The 14,153-nt window shown below is 43.2% G+C and overlaps 1 protein-coding gene across 1 annotated transcript in view; it reads right to left on the reverse strand.

The window, feature by feature from the left end:
- SPEF2 (sperm flagellar and cilia associated 2) overlaps window positions 1-14,153 on the reverse strand; it is a 176,670-nt gene that overhangs the window by 67,744 nt on the left and 94,773 nt on the right. Inside the window, exons 16-18 of the mRNA XM_089689433.1 lie at window positions 12,989-13,242; window positions 9,423-9,501; window positions 4,343-4,497 (exon numbers count right to left, since the gene is read on the reverse strand). Coding sequence (XP_089545559.1) covers window positions 4,343-4,497; window positions 9,423-9,501; window positions 12,989-13,242 — 488 coding nt within the window. The remainder of the gene's footprint in view (window positions 1-4,342; window positions 4,498-9,422; window positions 9,502-12,988; window positions 13,243-14,153) is intronic.

Genomic DNA, 14,153 nt, shown 5'->3' on the forward strand with positions numbered 1-14,153 from the left:
TTTTATATGTAATGTTATCTGTAACTGTATTCAGCTTAAAAACCTAATAAAAGTAATCGAAACAGGAATATGCTCACCGTAAATTCTAATCTTGCAGTGCACAGGACTTCTGTGTCTCATGATGTACTCCAAGAAATGGATTTTACAGGAAAGTATGTAGAAAAAAATCCAAATTTCTTTATCGTACATTATGGGACACAGAGCAGGATATTCATGATTATTTGAGATGTCCCAAAGCAATAAGAAATTTGCGGGGAGGTGACACCATGATAGCCACCATCAATAATCCCTCAGGGACTACTCAGCCATCTATAAAACACTGCAGCTAAAGGCAGAATCCTCTGTGGCTCTGACATCCACCTGGTAGAATCTTGTGAATGTTTAAACCAAACACCATGTAGTGGCCTTGCAAACCTGAGCCACGGACGCCTGATGGTGGATTGCCCAAGATGCCCTCACAATCCTGGTGAAGTGTGCCTTCACCAGAAAGTGTGGGACTTTTCCGTTTAAATTATAGGCTTGCATGATCAATTGGCGGATCCAATGAGAAATAATCACCTTGGATGCCACCTGCCCTTTCCTAGGGCCCTTTGGCAGCACAAATAGAGCATCTGACCTCCTGACCTGTGCTGTCGCCTTTGAGAAGACCCTTACAGCATGAACCACATACAAGGTATGGAGAGATCTTTCTCTTGCTGACTGAGGCCTAGGATAGAATGAATGGAGAACTATGTCCTGATTGAGATGAAAACCAGAAACCACCTTTGGTAAAAAGCAAGGATGAGGTCGCAACACTACCCTATCATGATGCAAAACCAGAAATGGTTCTCTGCAAGATAGAGCGGCCAGCTCCGAAACCCTTCTCGCAGAAGTGATTGCCACTAGAAACAACACCTTACGAGTCAATATGATCAGTGGAATGTCTCTAATAAGTTCAAATGGTGGCTTTTGCAAAACCTCCAAAACCAAGTTCAGGTCACAAGGAGACAAAGGCAACCTGACGCTAGAAGCCATATGCATCAATCATTGTAAAAAAGTGTGGACCAAAGAGTGAGATGCAATGGGCCTCTGGAAAAAAATAGCTAATGCTGAAACTTGGCTCTTAATTGTACCGGCATCCAAATTGTTCTGCAACCCTGTTTGAAGAAATAACAGAATCCTGCCAATCACATACTTTCATGGGTGCCATTTGTGAACCTCACACCAGGCAATGTAAGCCTTCCAGGTTCTGTAATAAATGTTCCTAGAAACTTCCTTTCTAGCACCCAACATAATGGAGATGATAGAATCCGACACTCCCTTATCATTCTGGGTTTCAATAGCCACACCATTAAATTTAGTGACCGTAAAGCAGGGTGCAATATAGGACCTTGAGACAACAGGTCTGGCTGATATGGCAGGGCCCACGGCCCGTCTACTGCCATCTTCACTATGTCCACGTACCAGGCCCTCTTGGGCCAGGCCGGAGCAATCAGACTCCTTCCGAATCCTGCGTAAGAGACACGGCAGCAGCTGGATCGGAGGAAAGGCATAAATCAGTGACAACTGGTTCCAAGGAATCACTAAGGCGTCTACCCCTGCCATGCAAGGGTCCGATCTTGTTGTTAAACCTGGATGCCAATAGATCCACATCCAGGTAACAACATCGCTGGCAGATTTCCTTGAAAACATCGGGATGCAAAACCCATTCCCCTGAGATAATCCGCCTGCCAATTTTCCCCCCTTAAATCTTTTGGATATATTTGTCCAAATCTTCCCCACACAGCCATTTCCCATGAAAGGGAAAATCTGTCAACAATTTTTGCATGGTAGTTCTGCTGACTAATTCTTCAGCCACAAAACCCTGTGCATGTGCACTGATCAGAGGGCCATGTAAGAAATTTGTTGAATTAAATCCTTAAGAGCAAGCTAATAGCTACCACAGCTGGCTGTGAAGCAGAACCTGCTAGGGAGAAGGAGGCCTTAAGAAGAGATTCCAGCTTTTTTATCTTCTGGGTCCTTGAAAACCTGTACATTATCTACAGGACATGTTAAAGATTTATTCAGGGATGAAACAGCTGCATCCACTAATGGCAACCCCCATTTCTTGAACTTTTGTTCCATGGGGTACAAAATAGAAAACCTCTTTGGTGGAACAAAAACCCTGTCTGGGTGGTCCCAGTCAATATACATAATTTGCTTCAGAAGAGGATGCACTGGAAAGGCCTGAGTACTCTATGAAGGCTTCAAAGAGCCCAGGGAAGAATAAATAACCTCAGAGGTTTCTATCAGAGGTAGCCTGAATCCAGACTGTACCAGATCAGTGAGGTCTAAAATCTTTGAGACTGGGAGGCAGAGAGCTCCTGCATCTCCTCAGGCTGTGACTCCTGAAACAAAAATTCTACTGCCTGACCTTCCTCATCCTCATGCTCCACCCATTCCTGCTCCAGGATTGGTGGTTCTAGTAATGGGGATCTACCCTGCTTCTTAGTCCGCTGAGAAACTGATGCAATCATCCCAGCGATCTTATCTTCTAAACTTCAGCTAAGGCTGAAGCAAGATCATCTTTGGTTACATATGCTGAGGCAGAAGCCCCAGTAGAAGCTACAAGGCCAGATAGACGCAGCGGCTCAGACTGCCCAGTCATGTCTGGCCTGTTAGGAGAGGATATCACAATGGACCTTAAGCTAGGTTCCTCAGGACCTGGCGGTGATACATTAGTGTCCTTTCCTGCTGCACCTCGCCCGCTCCACTTTCTGGAAGACATCACTTCAGATAGCGCAAACCTGTGCACTAGTAACACAGATCACAATGATATGGCTATGCAAGCAGAGTGCTGAAATAAAAACAGTCAATGTAAATGCTGCCGTATGAGCTACCTAGGGTGGCTCCTGAATGACTGGTCCATGCTTCCCCCACAGGGTAGTACTTGCGTGCCCCTACTGAATAGCCTGCAGAACCCATATAGCACCCCGCTGAAAGTGCCTTGGTCAGATTTAAAACTGCATGGGGTTCCATCTGCGTGAAGTCCAGCGCCAGAAAGGCAAAACCTCAAGAATTCTTCTCCTTATCCAGCGAGGCTAGGGAACCATCCATTTTAGCTCATAGCCTGTTAAATGGATTAAAGTCCATGATTCTCTACTGGAACCATTCTGGTCTTTCAGGTATGCTCCAAGAGCACAGTAACACTTTCAGTGACCATCCACCTTACTGACATTGGTGAAAAAACAGAGGTATTTCCTGTATAGGAGGGATTATATAGAGGAGGACCTCCTCTCTGATTGGTCGGCCAATGTCCATTCACCTATAGGTGGCCTATAACCCACAATAGTCATGAACAGCCTGCTCTGTGTCCCGTGATGTACGATAAAGAAAACTGTAGCTGCTAACTTTTAAAAAACAGCCACTCACCTGTCCCAGGATGCAGTGGTGTACTCACTGCAGCCGGTTTCACCAGCCATGCTCCCTCCCCGGCACCAGCATCTTAAGTGTGGGCACCTGGCTGTGAATGCTTGTGGCTTTACAGCCAGGTGTCCACTGTGCATGCACGAGTAGCATTGCGCCTTTTGAATGGTCCCGTAATCTTCTGTAACACGTGACAGGTCCAAGAAGACTACAAAGAGGGAGGGGTGGAGGACAACTTCCAATTGCCTAGGTGATAACAGTGGAAGTGGGAGCAGGCACCTGTCAAAATCAGGTACCCACTCACCAAAGGTGCCAATTTCTCACGCGAGCGGGGAACCAGTACTTAAAGTGGAACTTACCTTATCAGGCTCTTCCTTTCCCCCTCATCAGTATGCTAAAGAAAATTGTAAATATAACCTTCCCAATTTCATTAAATACCCATGGCATCACTAGGTCTCTGTGCTTCTCTATGCACTGCATGCAGATCAAAATTGATGGAAGGGACTGGCAGGATGTTTGTACATAGTTTCCTAAAAAAAAAAAAAATCACAGCACCCTGCCTTAGTGCCCCTATCAAGAGTCCTTATTCCTGGTGCAAGCAGGAGGAGTAGTCATGCAAAAATGAAAACACCTTGATGGATAGATACCAGTCTGGAGGAGTGGATATACTAGGCAGGCTGAATTTGCATGTAATGTGAGGTTAAGTATCCATGATTGAAAGAACAAAAACTGAACACATGAAAAAAAAGTGGCAGGCCAGGGACAGAAAGATTGTGGAGGAAAGCTCTAGGTGATGCTAGATGTCCCTCAGCTAGGAAATGAGGTGAGCTGTATCTGACTGTACACTCTGAGAAAATACTGTTTTCATGAAAGAGTAAACAGTTTTAGTACATGAGAGGAGCCTATATAATGGTGCAAGACTGAAGGTAATGCTGGAGTTCAGCTTTAAACATTGTACCTTTATTCTGCTTATTGTAGAGAGCCGTTAAAAACACATTCTCCATGGTCTGGTATAAAGTGTCCTCCTCCACTTCTCCATCTACTTTGACTAAGATATTCTGCAGTGAAAACCATGCCTCCAGTTTCTGCCAGTTGTCAAGGAATCCTGTAATTCTAAAAAATTAATAACAATATTTCAGTTTGCTGCCACAAAAAGACATAACTGTAATCATCTCCCTATGGCACACCTGTATGTATTATTATGTAGGGCAAAATATAGAAACATATTAAAATGGATTATGTACAAAACAGTAGGGGTCCATTCACACCAGCCACCGCTTTAAAATGCAGAGGCTGGTGGGCGGTGCGGTCTGACGGGTATCACCGCTCTGTACTGCGCCGTTTCTTCTTTTTATTTATTTTTTTTATGCAAACGAACTGAAAAAAAGTAGTGCATGCACTGCTCTTTTTCTGTTTCAGTACACCAAAAAAAACACACAAACAAAAAAACAAAAACAAAACAAAACAAAAAAAAAACGGGAGGACTCGATGGACCACTGGGTCTTTTTCTGCCATCACTTTTCTATGTTTCTATGTTTTACTTTTCTATCTGGTGTGAATGGGCCCTATGGTGTAGTCAACCAAAAGCTGGGCTTTTCAATCTTTTTAAAATAACCAAGTAAATGTCCTTACCATTGACAGCTAAGAACTGCCTGCTATGGGCTGGGGGACCAGAGCATTTCTGGGATCTAAACAACAGTCACAGAGTTTTACAGATATCAACAGTGGTAGGTGTGGGAACCTGAGCAGTGAAGTGCCTGGTTTTTTACTTGAAATTCAACAAGGAGGTTTGGGTTTCACTTCAAGACACTCCCAGATTGAAAAGCTCAGGTTTGCTTTATCAGCAAACATTGGAGAGGTGATAGACCAGAGAAGAGGAACTACAGAATTGTAAGGCTCCTTTCACATGGGGCAGACTCCAATTAGATCAGCAGAGGATCTAACTGCTGATCCCCTTCTGATCAGAGCAGAGTGGGCAGATGACATGGACCAAGCCCACCCTGCTCTATGGACTGTCCGTTCACACCCAACTGCCCACCGATCTGATCCCAGGTGGGGGGGGACAAATCCCCTTCCATTTTTTTTATTGGATTGGAGGTAGGCACAAATCTGCTTACACTCACTGGTCCATAGGAGTGAATGCAGAGTCCGATCAGGTCCACCTGAAAAACTGACAGGCAGACCTGATTGGACCCTTCGTGTGAAAGGGGCCTAAGTCAACAACATATACCACAAAAAAGGTCAGGGCAGGTGCCATTCAGGTAGAGGGGTAACACAAGTGCAAAATGGGTAGCAGACACATGAACAACAGGACCCTTGACAGAATTTGTTTGGATTATTGTACTTACCAGAAATTTTTTTTCTTGGAGACCATAGAGGGAAGTCTAAAAATTCTAAGAAGTCCTGTGTCCCTCAGTTGTATTTATTTATTACAGGTACATATATAGCACCATCAATTTACGCATCACTTTACATATATATTGTACATTCACATCATCCTCCTAGATTGTAAGCTCGAAAGAGCAGGGCCCTCAATCCCCTCATGTTTTGCATTGTTTTGGTATTGTTCTGTCACATGTTCTGTCCCCCTTTGTAATGTACAGCGCTGAGCGAACTATTGGCGCTTTATAAATACTGTATAATAATAATAATAATAACATCAACCCCTGCCCTCAAGGAGCTTACAATCTAAGGTCCCTAACTCACATTCATACATACACATACTAGGGCCAATTTACACAAGAGCCAATTAACCTACCAGCATGTCTTTGGACTGTGTGGGGAAACCAGAGTACCTAGAGGAAACCAACACAGGCACAGGGAGAACATGCAAACGTGCAGATAGTGTCGTGTTTGGGATTTGGACGAACAACCCTAGTGCCAATGGACAATAAAGAAAATAATTGGATTCAGGATAGAAAGCAGAATCCAAAAATGAGGCTGTAGGCGCCACTGTGGGCAGTTTTTTATTTTTTATATATTCCATTTGCACTGGAGCATAACTAAGCTGTAATGTGCTCTCTGCCTGGATGAACTATAAACATATGGGGCAGAAAACTGAGCACCCTTCCAATACCCCCCTGCCTTCACCAAAAAGAAAAAATGTTTGGAGGTGTGGGAGAGTATCTACAGCAGAGGGTATATAACATACTCTATAACATACTCTCAGCTACAGTCAGGTCCATAAATATTGGGACATCGACGCAATTCTAACATTTTTGGCTCTATACACCACCACAATGGATTGGAAATGAAACCAACAAGATGTGCTTTAACTGCAGACTGTCAGCTTTAATTTGAGGGTATTTACATCCAAATCAGGTAAACGGTGTAGGAATTACAACAGCTTGCATATGTGCCTCCCACTTGTTAAGGGACCAAAAGTAATGGGACAATTGGCTTCTGAGCTGTTCCATGGCCAGGTGTGTGTTATTCCCTCATTATCCCAATTACAATGAGCAGATAAAAGGTCCAGAGTTCATTTCAAGTGTGCTATTTGCATTTGGAATCTGTTGCTGTGAACTCTCAAGATGAGATCCAAAGAGCTGTCACTATCAGTGAAGCAAGCCATCATTAGGCTGAAAAAACAAAACAAACCCATCAGAGAGATAGCAAAAACATTAGGTGTGGCCAAAACAACTGTTTGGAACATTCTTAAAAAGAAGGAACGCACCGTTGAGCTCAGCAACACCAAAAGACCTGGAAGACCACGGAAAACAACTGTGGTGGATGACCAAAGAATTCTTTCCCTGGTGAAGAAAACACCCTTCACAACAGTTGGCCAGATCAAGAACACTCTCCAGGAGGTAGGTGTATGTGTGTCAAAGTCAACAATCAAGAGAAGACTTCAACAGAGTGAATGCAGAGGGTTCATCACAAGATGTAAACCATTGGTGAGCCTCAAAAGCAGGAAGGCCAGATTAGAGTTTGCCAAAGGACATCTAAAAAAGCCTTCACAGTTCTGGAACAACATCCTATGGACAGATGAGTCCAAGATCAACTTGTACCAGAGTGATGGGAAGAGAAGAGTATGGAGAAGGAAAGGAACTGCTCATGATCCTAAGCATACCACCTCATCAGCATGGTGGTGGTAGTGTCATGGCGTGGGCATGTATGGCTGCCAATGGAACTGGTTCTCTTGTATTTATTGATGATGTGACTGCTGACAAAAGCAGCAGGATGAATTCTGAAGTGTTTCAGGCAATATTATCTGCTCATATTCAGCCAAATGCTTCAGAACTCATTGGACGCCGCTTCACAGTGCAGATGGACAATGACCCAAAGCATACTGCAAAAGCAACCAAAGAGTTTTTTAAGGGAAAGAAGTGGAATGTTATGCAATGGCCAAGTCAATCACCTGACCTGAATCGGATTGAGCATGCATTTCACTTGCTGAAGACAAAACTGAAGGGAAAATGCCCAAGAACAAGCAGGAACTGAAGACATTTGCAGTAGAGGCCTGGCAGAGCATCACCAGGGATGAAACCCAGCGTCTGGTGATGTCTATGCGTTCCAGACTTCAGGCTGTAATTGACTGCAAAGGATTTGCAACCAAGTATTAAAAAGTGAAAGTTTGATTTATGATTATTATTCTGTCCCATTACTCTTGGTCCCTTAACAAGTGGGAGGCACATATGCAAACCGTTGTAATTCCTACACCGTTCACCTGATTTGGATGTAAATACCCTCAAATTAAAGCTGACAGTCTGCAGTTAAAGCACATCTTGTTCGTTTCATTTCAAATCCATTGTGGTGGTGTATAGAGCCAAAAGTGTTAGAATTGTGTCGATGTCCCAATATTTATGGACCTGACTGTACCTGCTGTTAGCATTGCACTTTTACTTTAGAGAAGGGTTGTACACTTGTGCATCATCTTACCCCGGGTTCACATCTGTGAGGGTGATGCCTCTGAGGATCTGCAGAAAAAAAGATCTGCGCACAGAGGAATGTGGACCCGCGGGTGGGTGCCATTAATTCTAATGGCACGCCGCCCGCACTGGAAATTGTAGCTGTACTGAGAACTGAGGTTCCCATGCAGGCTACGTTTTCCGAAGAAGTGCAGGGACTTCTTCCCTGCGTGTCCCTGGGCACGGGAGTCAATTCAAATGAATGGGTTCTCGTGCCTGTGCAAAACGCGTCCCGCAGGAACGAGGAGATGTGAACCTAGCCTAAATGCTTTCAGGCCCAGCTTGAGTGTCCTTTCCATAGAGTCTGCGTTCCCGGGGGATGGGAAGGATCAGTGACCATGTGACCACTGTGATTGGCTGTCACATGATTGGGAGCCACTCCTGCCAGCTATTGATTGTTAATGGGGACCAACAGTTGTCTTTGTCAGCTGGGCCTCTGTGCCAGAAGCTCGCTCTGAACACTGAAACATTGGCTGCCCAGTGATGTATATATGCGGTGTGTGGGCATTAAAGTGGTTGTAAACCCCTGCATATACCCAGTGAAGTGAGTAGCCTCAGGTGATACACAGAGATGAAACAAATCCTCCTACATACGTTGTCCCTGTTTATCTGCAGTCTTCTTTTCTCTACATCCACTCAAATTACAGAATTTATAAAGTTTGTCTGAACTGTCAGAAAAAAGGGGGGCAAAGAGCTGAAATTACCCACTGCAGAGCTCAGTGAGGGGATATCTGTTTGGAGGGAAGAGACACACCCCTTCCACACAGCTCACAGGAACAGAGATGAGGCTGTCAATCACAAGCTGTGCTCTCCCGTTACCATTTTTCTCTTGGTGTCAGAAAAACTTGTCAGAAGTGACTCGTGCACATAGCACAGAAAGAAATGACACAGTGCTTTGGACTAAGACAAGTACACTCTGTAGAGGTTTATGCTTTGTTTCATATTTCATGTCTGAGGTTTACAACCATTTTGAAGCCGATCTTTTGCTGCCGTACATATATGGTACATGGATGGCAAAAGGTTAACCTTCCCCATCTTCAAAGGTGTACGCTTTATTGTTCTTTACTGCCATATGGAGGCACATAAGTCTGACTACGGGGGGGGGGGGGGGGGGGGGGAGTGTCTTCTTACCTGTGCTGGATCTGATCCAGTTTCTGATCATGGTCATCCCCTTTAGAACCTTCTGCATTGCGTGGGTCATCTCTTTGACCTGTGGAGATGTTATCAAATCTAAATTAAAAAATACTAAGAAAGAAGATAAATCAATCACAAGCTCTCCAGAAAGCTACAAAAATATTTGTGGAAGGGCAAGCTGGAACTCACAAATTCTCTTTCTTCCGCAATATACAAAAACAGTCTGTTAGAACCTCATACAGTTTTGCTCTTTTTTCAGTCCTACGTAGAATCTACTCAAGACTGGTGACCATAACACTGGCTCCCTAGACAAGTATCCACAGAATTATAAGCAGTTTGCAAACCAGAGAAGAGAGATCATGAAGTTCATCCCATGGTATTGCCTTGCTGGTTACCAGGACAGAGATACATCCATATAAATTGAGTTCATGAGTGGGATGAGAACCTGGAGGTTTACTGAAGAAAGTGCAAAATTGGAATCAAAAGCGGTACAGAGAAAAGTCTTAAGCCCTTGTGACCAAGCGCCAAAGCACAAAACCCATTACGGTACTATTAATTACTGTTATATGCTTTCTTCAATAACCCTCTTCAATCTCATCTCTGCTCATGGTCTCCTTTTGTATGCATGTATTAGCTTGGAAAATCTATGGAGTCTATGGAGTGTTTCTACATATTGGTCTTCATAAAACAAAAGCTAAGGACACATTTACATGGACTCAGAGGCCTGTACAGCAAACAACAGCCATTTGTTTATGTTTCTGGAGCATTGTGCAGGCATTCTATGTTAGTCCATGGATTCCCAGAAGTTGTACAGACTGACCCGCACATCAGACTTTGACAAGCGTGCAAAGACGGTAAATTTAGTTTGTCTCACTGTAATCAGTGCAGTTGCATGTGATTGTTTAGGTCTGTTCTGTAATTCACAGGCTGCAGGTTTAATTGTTCTCCCTGCAATTCAGAATCCTCTGGGTGATTCTGGAACATAGGTGTGGAGTAAGGCAAATAGGCAGCATGAATATTCACAGCGGGTATAGAAAATAACCCCCCCCTCCTTTAAAATAATCATTTTGTTGCCAGAAATGAAGACAGATACCATTTTGTTTTAGCAAGCTATATTTACTCAGTGCAACGTATAACATCCAAGTGAAAGATATAACACCAGCATGTCAGAAAAAAAAAGTACAAAAAAAGGCACTGGACCACCTTTTGCTTTCATTACAGCTTTTAGTCTGTTGGGATCTGTCTCTACTGACTTCGCACATCAAGACTGCAATATTTGCCCACTCTTCTTTGCAGAACTGCTCAAGTTCATTTAAATTTGATAATGACCGTTTGTGGACTGCAGTTTTCAAGTCATTACACAGAATTTTTAACGGGGTTTAAATCTGGGCTCTAACTTGGCCATGCAAGTACATTCACCTTTTTCTCCTTCAACCACTGCATTGCCATTTTTGCTCTGTGCTTTGGGTCACTGTCATGTTGGAAAGTAAACCTTCTTCCCATTGACAAAATTCTTCAAGAATTTGATGGTGTTTTGCCCCATCCATTTTCCTTCTATCTTGACAAGTGCTCTGGTCCCTGCTGCAGAGAAACCCCCCATAACCGGATATTATCATTTCCATGCTTTACTGTAGGAATGGTGTTATTTGGATGGTGAGCTGTATTGGATTTCCGCCAGACATACCGTATAGTGTTGAGGCCAAATCATTCAATTTCAGTCTCATCTGACCAGAACACATTTTTCCATTTGGCCTCAAAATCTTCAAGGTGCGTTTTGGCAAAGCTTAGTCGTGACTGTATGTGGCCTTTCTTGAGGAGTGCTTTTTTTCTTGTAAACCTCCCATACAAGCCACATTTTTGAGGATTTGTGATATTGTTGTCACACAATGACCACTTTTTGCTATAAATTGCTGCTTCTGTGTTGCTGTAGGCCTCTTGGTAGCCTCTCTAATCAGTTTTCTGCTGGCTCTTTAATCCAGTTTGGAGTGACGTTCTCATCCAAGGAGGGTCTATGTTGTTTTAAATACCTTCCACTTCCTGATAATAGACTTCACTGTGCTTCTAGGCATTGATAAAGCCTTTGAAATTTTTTGGTATCCATCTCCTGACTTGTGCCTGTCTGACATGTTGTTGTATCTTTCACTTGGATGCTATAAGTTGCAGCAAATACAGCTGGTTAAAACAAAAACTGAATCTGTTTTTATTTCATGCTGCAAAGCAACAAATTGTGATTATTTTAAAGGGGGTGTTTATTTTCTATACACATTGTATATTGTGTCAGCCAATCCCTGTGGGAGACTGCACAGATGGTTGCTGGGAAGGTGTACAAATAGTCTGAAACCTGGAACAGAGTTGTCTTGTTCCTAAGGAGGAGATCACAGCCTAGGGGGGGCTGATTGCCTCCTAGGCAATTTTGACATGTGATTGCGGTTTGCTGACACCTCAGTTGGCCTGATTGAGGGGCCTAGTTGCTAAAAGTGTCTGGAGCTGACCGAGGGGCTTTTCATCGGAGGATCTAGTCTGATGTCACTGGGAGAAGGTGTCTGGAAGATACTGGCAGGAGGCAACCAACATCTGAAGAAATATGTGAGTACAGACTGGCGAGAAAGATCCTATAGACTGTCCACGGTTGCACCCCTCTAGTGCTAAAAAGTCAGCTGTGTGTAAAGGAGACATAGTTTCTGATGTTCTGAAGAGCTCAGTATTTAATTCTTAGTAATAGGACTTTGCCCGAGTGGAAGATCTATATATCCTCAAGTTACTACTACAAAGCTCAGTCAGTCTACTTTTACAAGGACTTTGCTCACAGTTCTAAAGAGGGAAGCTTACTGTTCTCAAAACTGCCACTATAGGTTACTGGAGTATCCCACAGTTACCCTACCTCTATCCAAGTTCAAGTTCTTCTTTAGAACATCAGAAAAGCATACCCCTAGACCAGGGGTATCAAACTGGCGGCCCTCCAGCTGTTGCAAAACTACAAGTCCCATCATGCCTCAGCCTTTGGGAGTCATGCTTGTATCTGTCAATCTTGCAATGCCTCTTGGGACTTGTAGCTTGACGACAGCTGTAGGGCCGCCAGTTTGACACCCGTGCACTAGACTGTTCATTGAGCCAATGGAGTGACTGTGTGCCTGGCTGTGGGGCAATTTCAGGAAAATATCTAAGGGACGTTTAAATACAGCTGGCTTCTACAGGGAGTATCGCTACATAGAGATGAGGAGAGGCGGTTGTTTTTTTAGTTCAAACACAGTTCCTTTCCTAGGATGGCAGAGTTGATACAATACAGTTTAGTGAGTTAGGAAATGTATTATTGGCCGGATCACCAAGGAAAATTAGCAAAAAAGCCTGCAATAAATGAATGCAGCCACCACATTTAAGGATAGATTAGTTGCAATATATATATATATATTTTTCTTGGTTTTAGATATACAGTAAAATTGCATGGGACCCCTGCACCACAGATACATTAAAGACCTCAGGTAGAGATTTTACCACCTATCAGTTTTGGTTAGACATCTGCCCATTGTGCCCAATCTTATTTTTATTCTTACCAGCCATCTTACCATATAATGCTGCAGCACGCTCTAATACTACATTATCTGAAATCTCTATTAAGGCAACAAAGTCTAATGCTGGAGGAGGTGCTGGAGGATCCTGTGGGGCATTTGGATCTTTCACTAGAGTTGACGTCTTCTTCTTGTTTCTTGTTTCCATTTTGTCTGGGTCGCATCCTGTGAGAGCTTTCTCTACCAGTTTTGCCTGACTCAAAGTAGCTGGAAAGCTGTCTATGACCCATCCAGAGTTTGCTGGAATATTACTAAAACAAAAAGCAACAATTTACATACTTAAAGTGAACCTGTAAGCCATTTTACACATTCAAAAGTAAAATGCAGTCTAAAAAAGTAAAATAGTGCTACCAACTGTCAAACAAGAAGCCATCTTTTCTGTGCCTCCCTGACCTTGCCTTCTCTTAGTGGCTAATGCCTACTGGCAGGCTTTGGCAATGGCCAGACCAGATTCATACCAAATCTTTCAAAAGGGACCTCAGTTATAGGCAAAGGTACCAGGGGATTTCGAAAATGTGGTTGGGATGCATTAATTTGACACACAGGGCAATATTTACAATACTGCTAAAAGGTTTTGTAAATTGTGGGACAAAAAAACACTGCTCAATCCACACTTTTGTTTTTCTACCCCAAATAACCACCCAACATACGAGAATGGGCCATATCCAACATCATCTTCATGTGAGATTACTTGCTCCCATTATTTCTTTGCCAAATATATTAAGTTAAGGTATATACTGCAAAATATGGATATACATGACCAACCTCTGGTTCATAGGATACCCAGAATAACATTTCCATTTTTTCCATGCACTTGCCAAATTCTGACCCATTAATTGTGTGGTTCCAGAATTTTCCCCTGGCCACAAGTATATCTGTTAAATCCGATACTGATGCCTGTTGATCTGACTCCCCAACCATAACTGCTAGAGGGACATTTTCACATACCTTTGAAGTAGGATAATCAAAATTCCCTCTTACGTTCAACCAAAATATTAATCTTATTTACTTCAGATGCACTTTCAGAACTGGCGACCTATTGTTTCCCCCACAGTTCCAAAACAGCAAAAAATCAGATCCCATTATTACACTGTGTAACTGTAGTAGTTCCTAACCAAACCCATGACATGTTTTACAGTTCCACTAGGTATTCTACTGTGAG

Source organism: Staurois parvus, unplaced genomic scaffold, assembly GCF_062004578.1.
Source record: "Staurois parvus isolate SC_StPar_1 unplaced genomic scaffold, SC_StPar_1.0 ptg000475l, whole genome shotgun sequence".
In the NCBI taxonomy this organism is placed as follows: Eukaryota; Metazoa; Chordata; class Amphibia; order Anura; family Ranidae; genus Staurois; species Staurois parvus.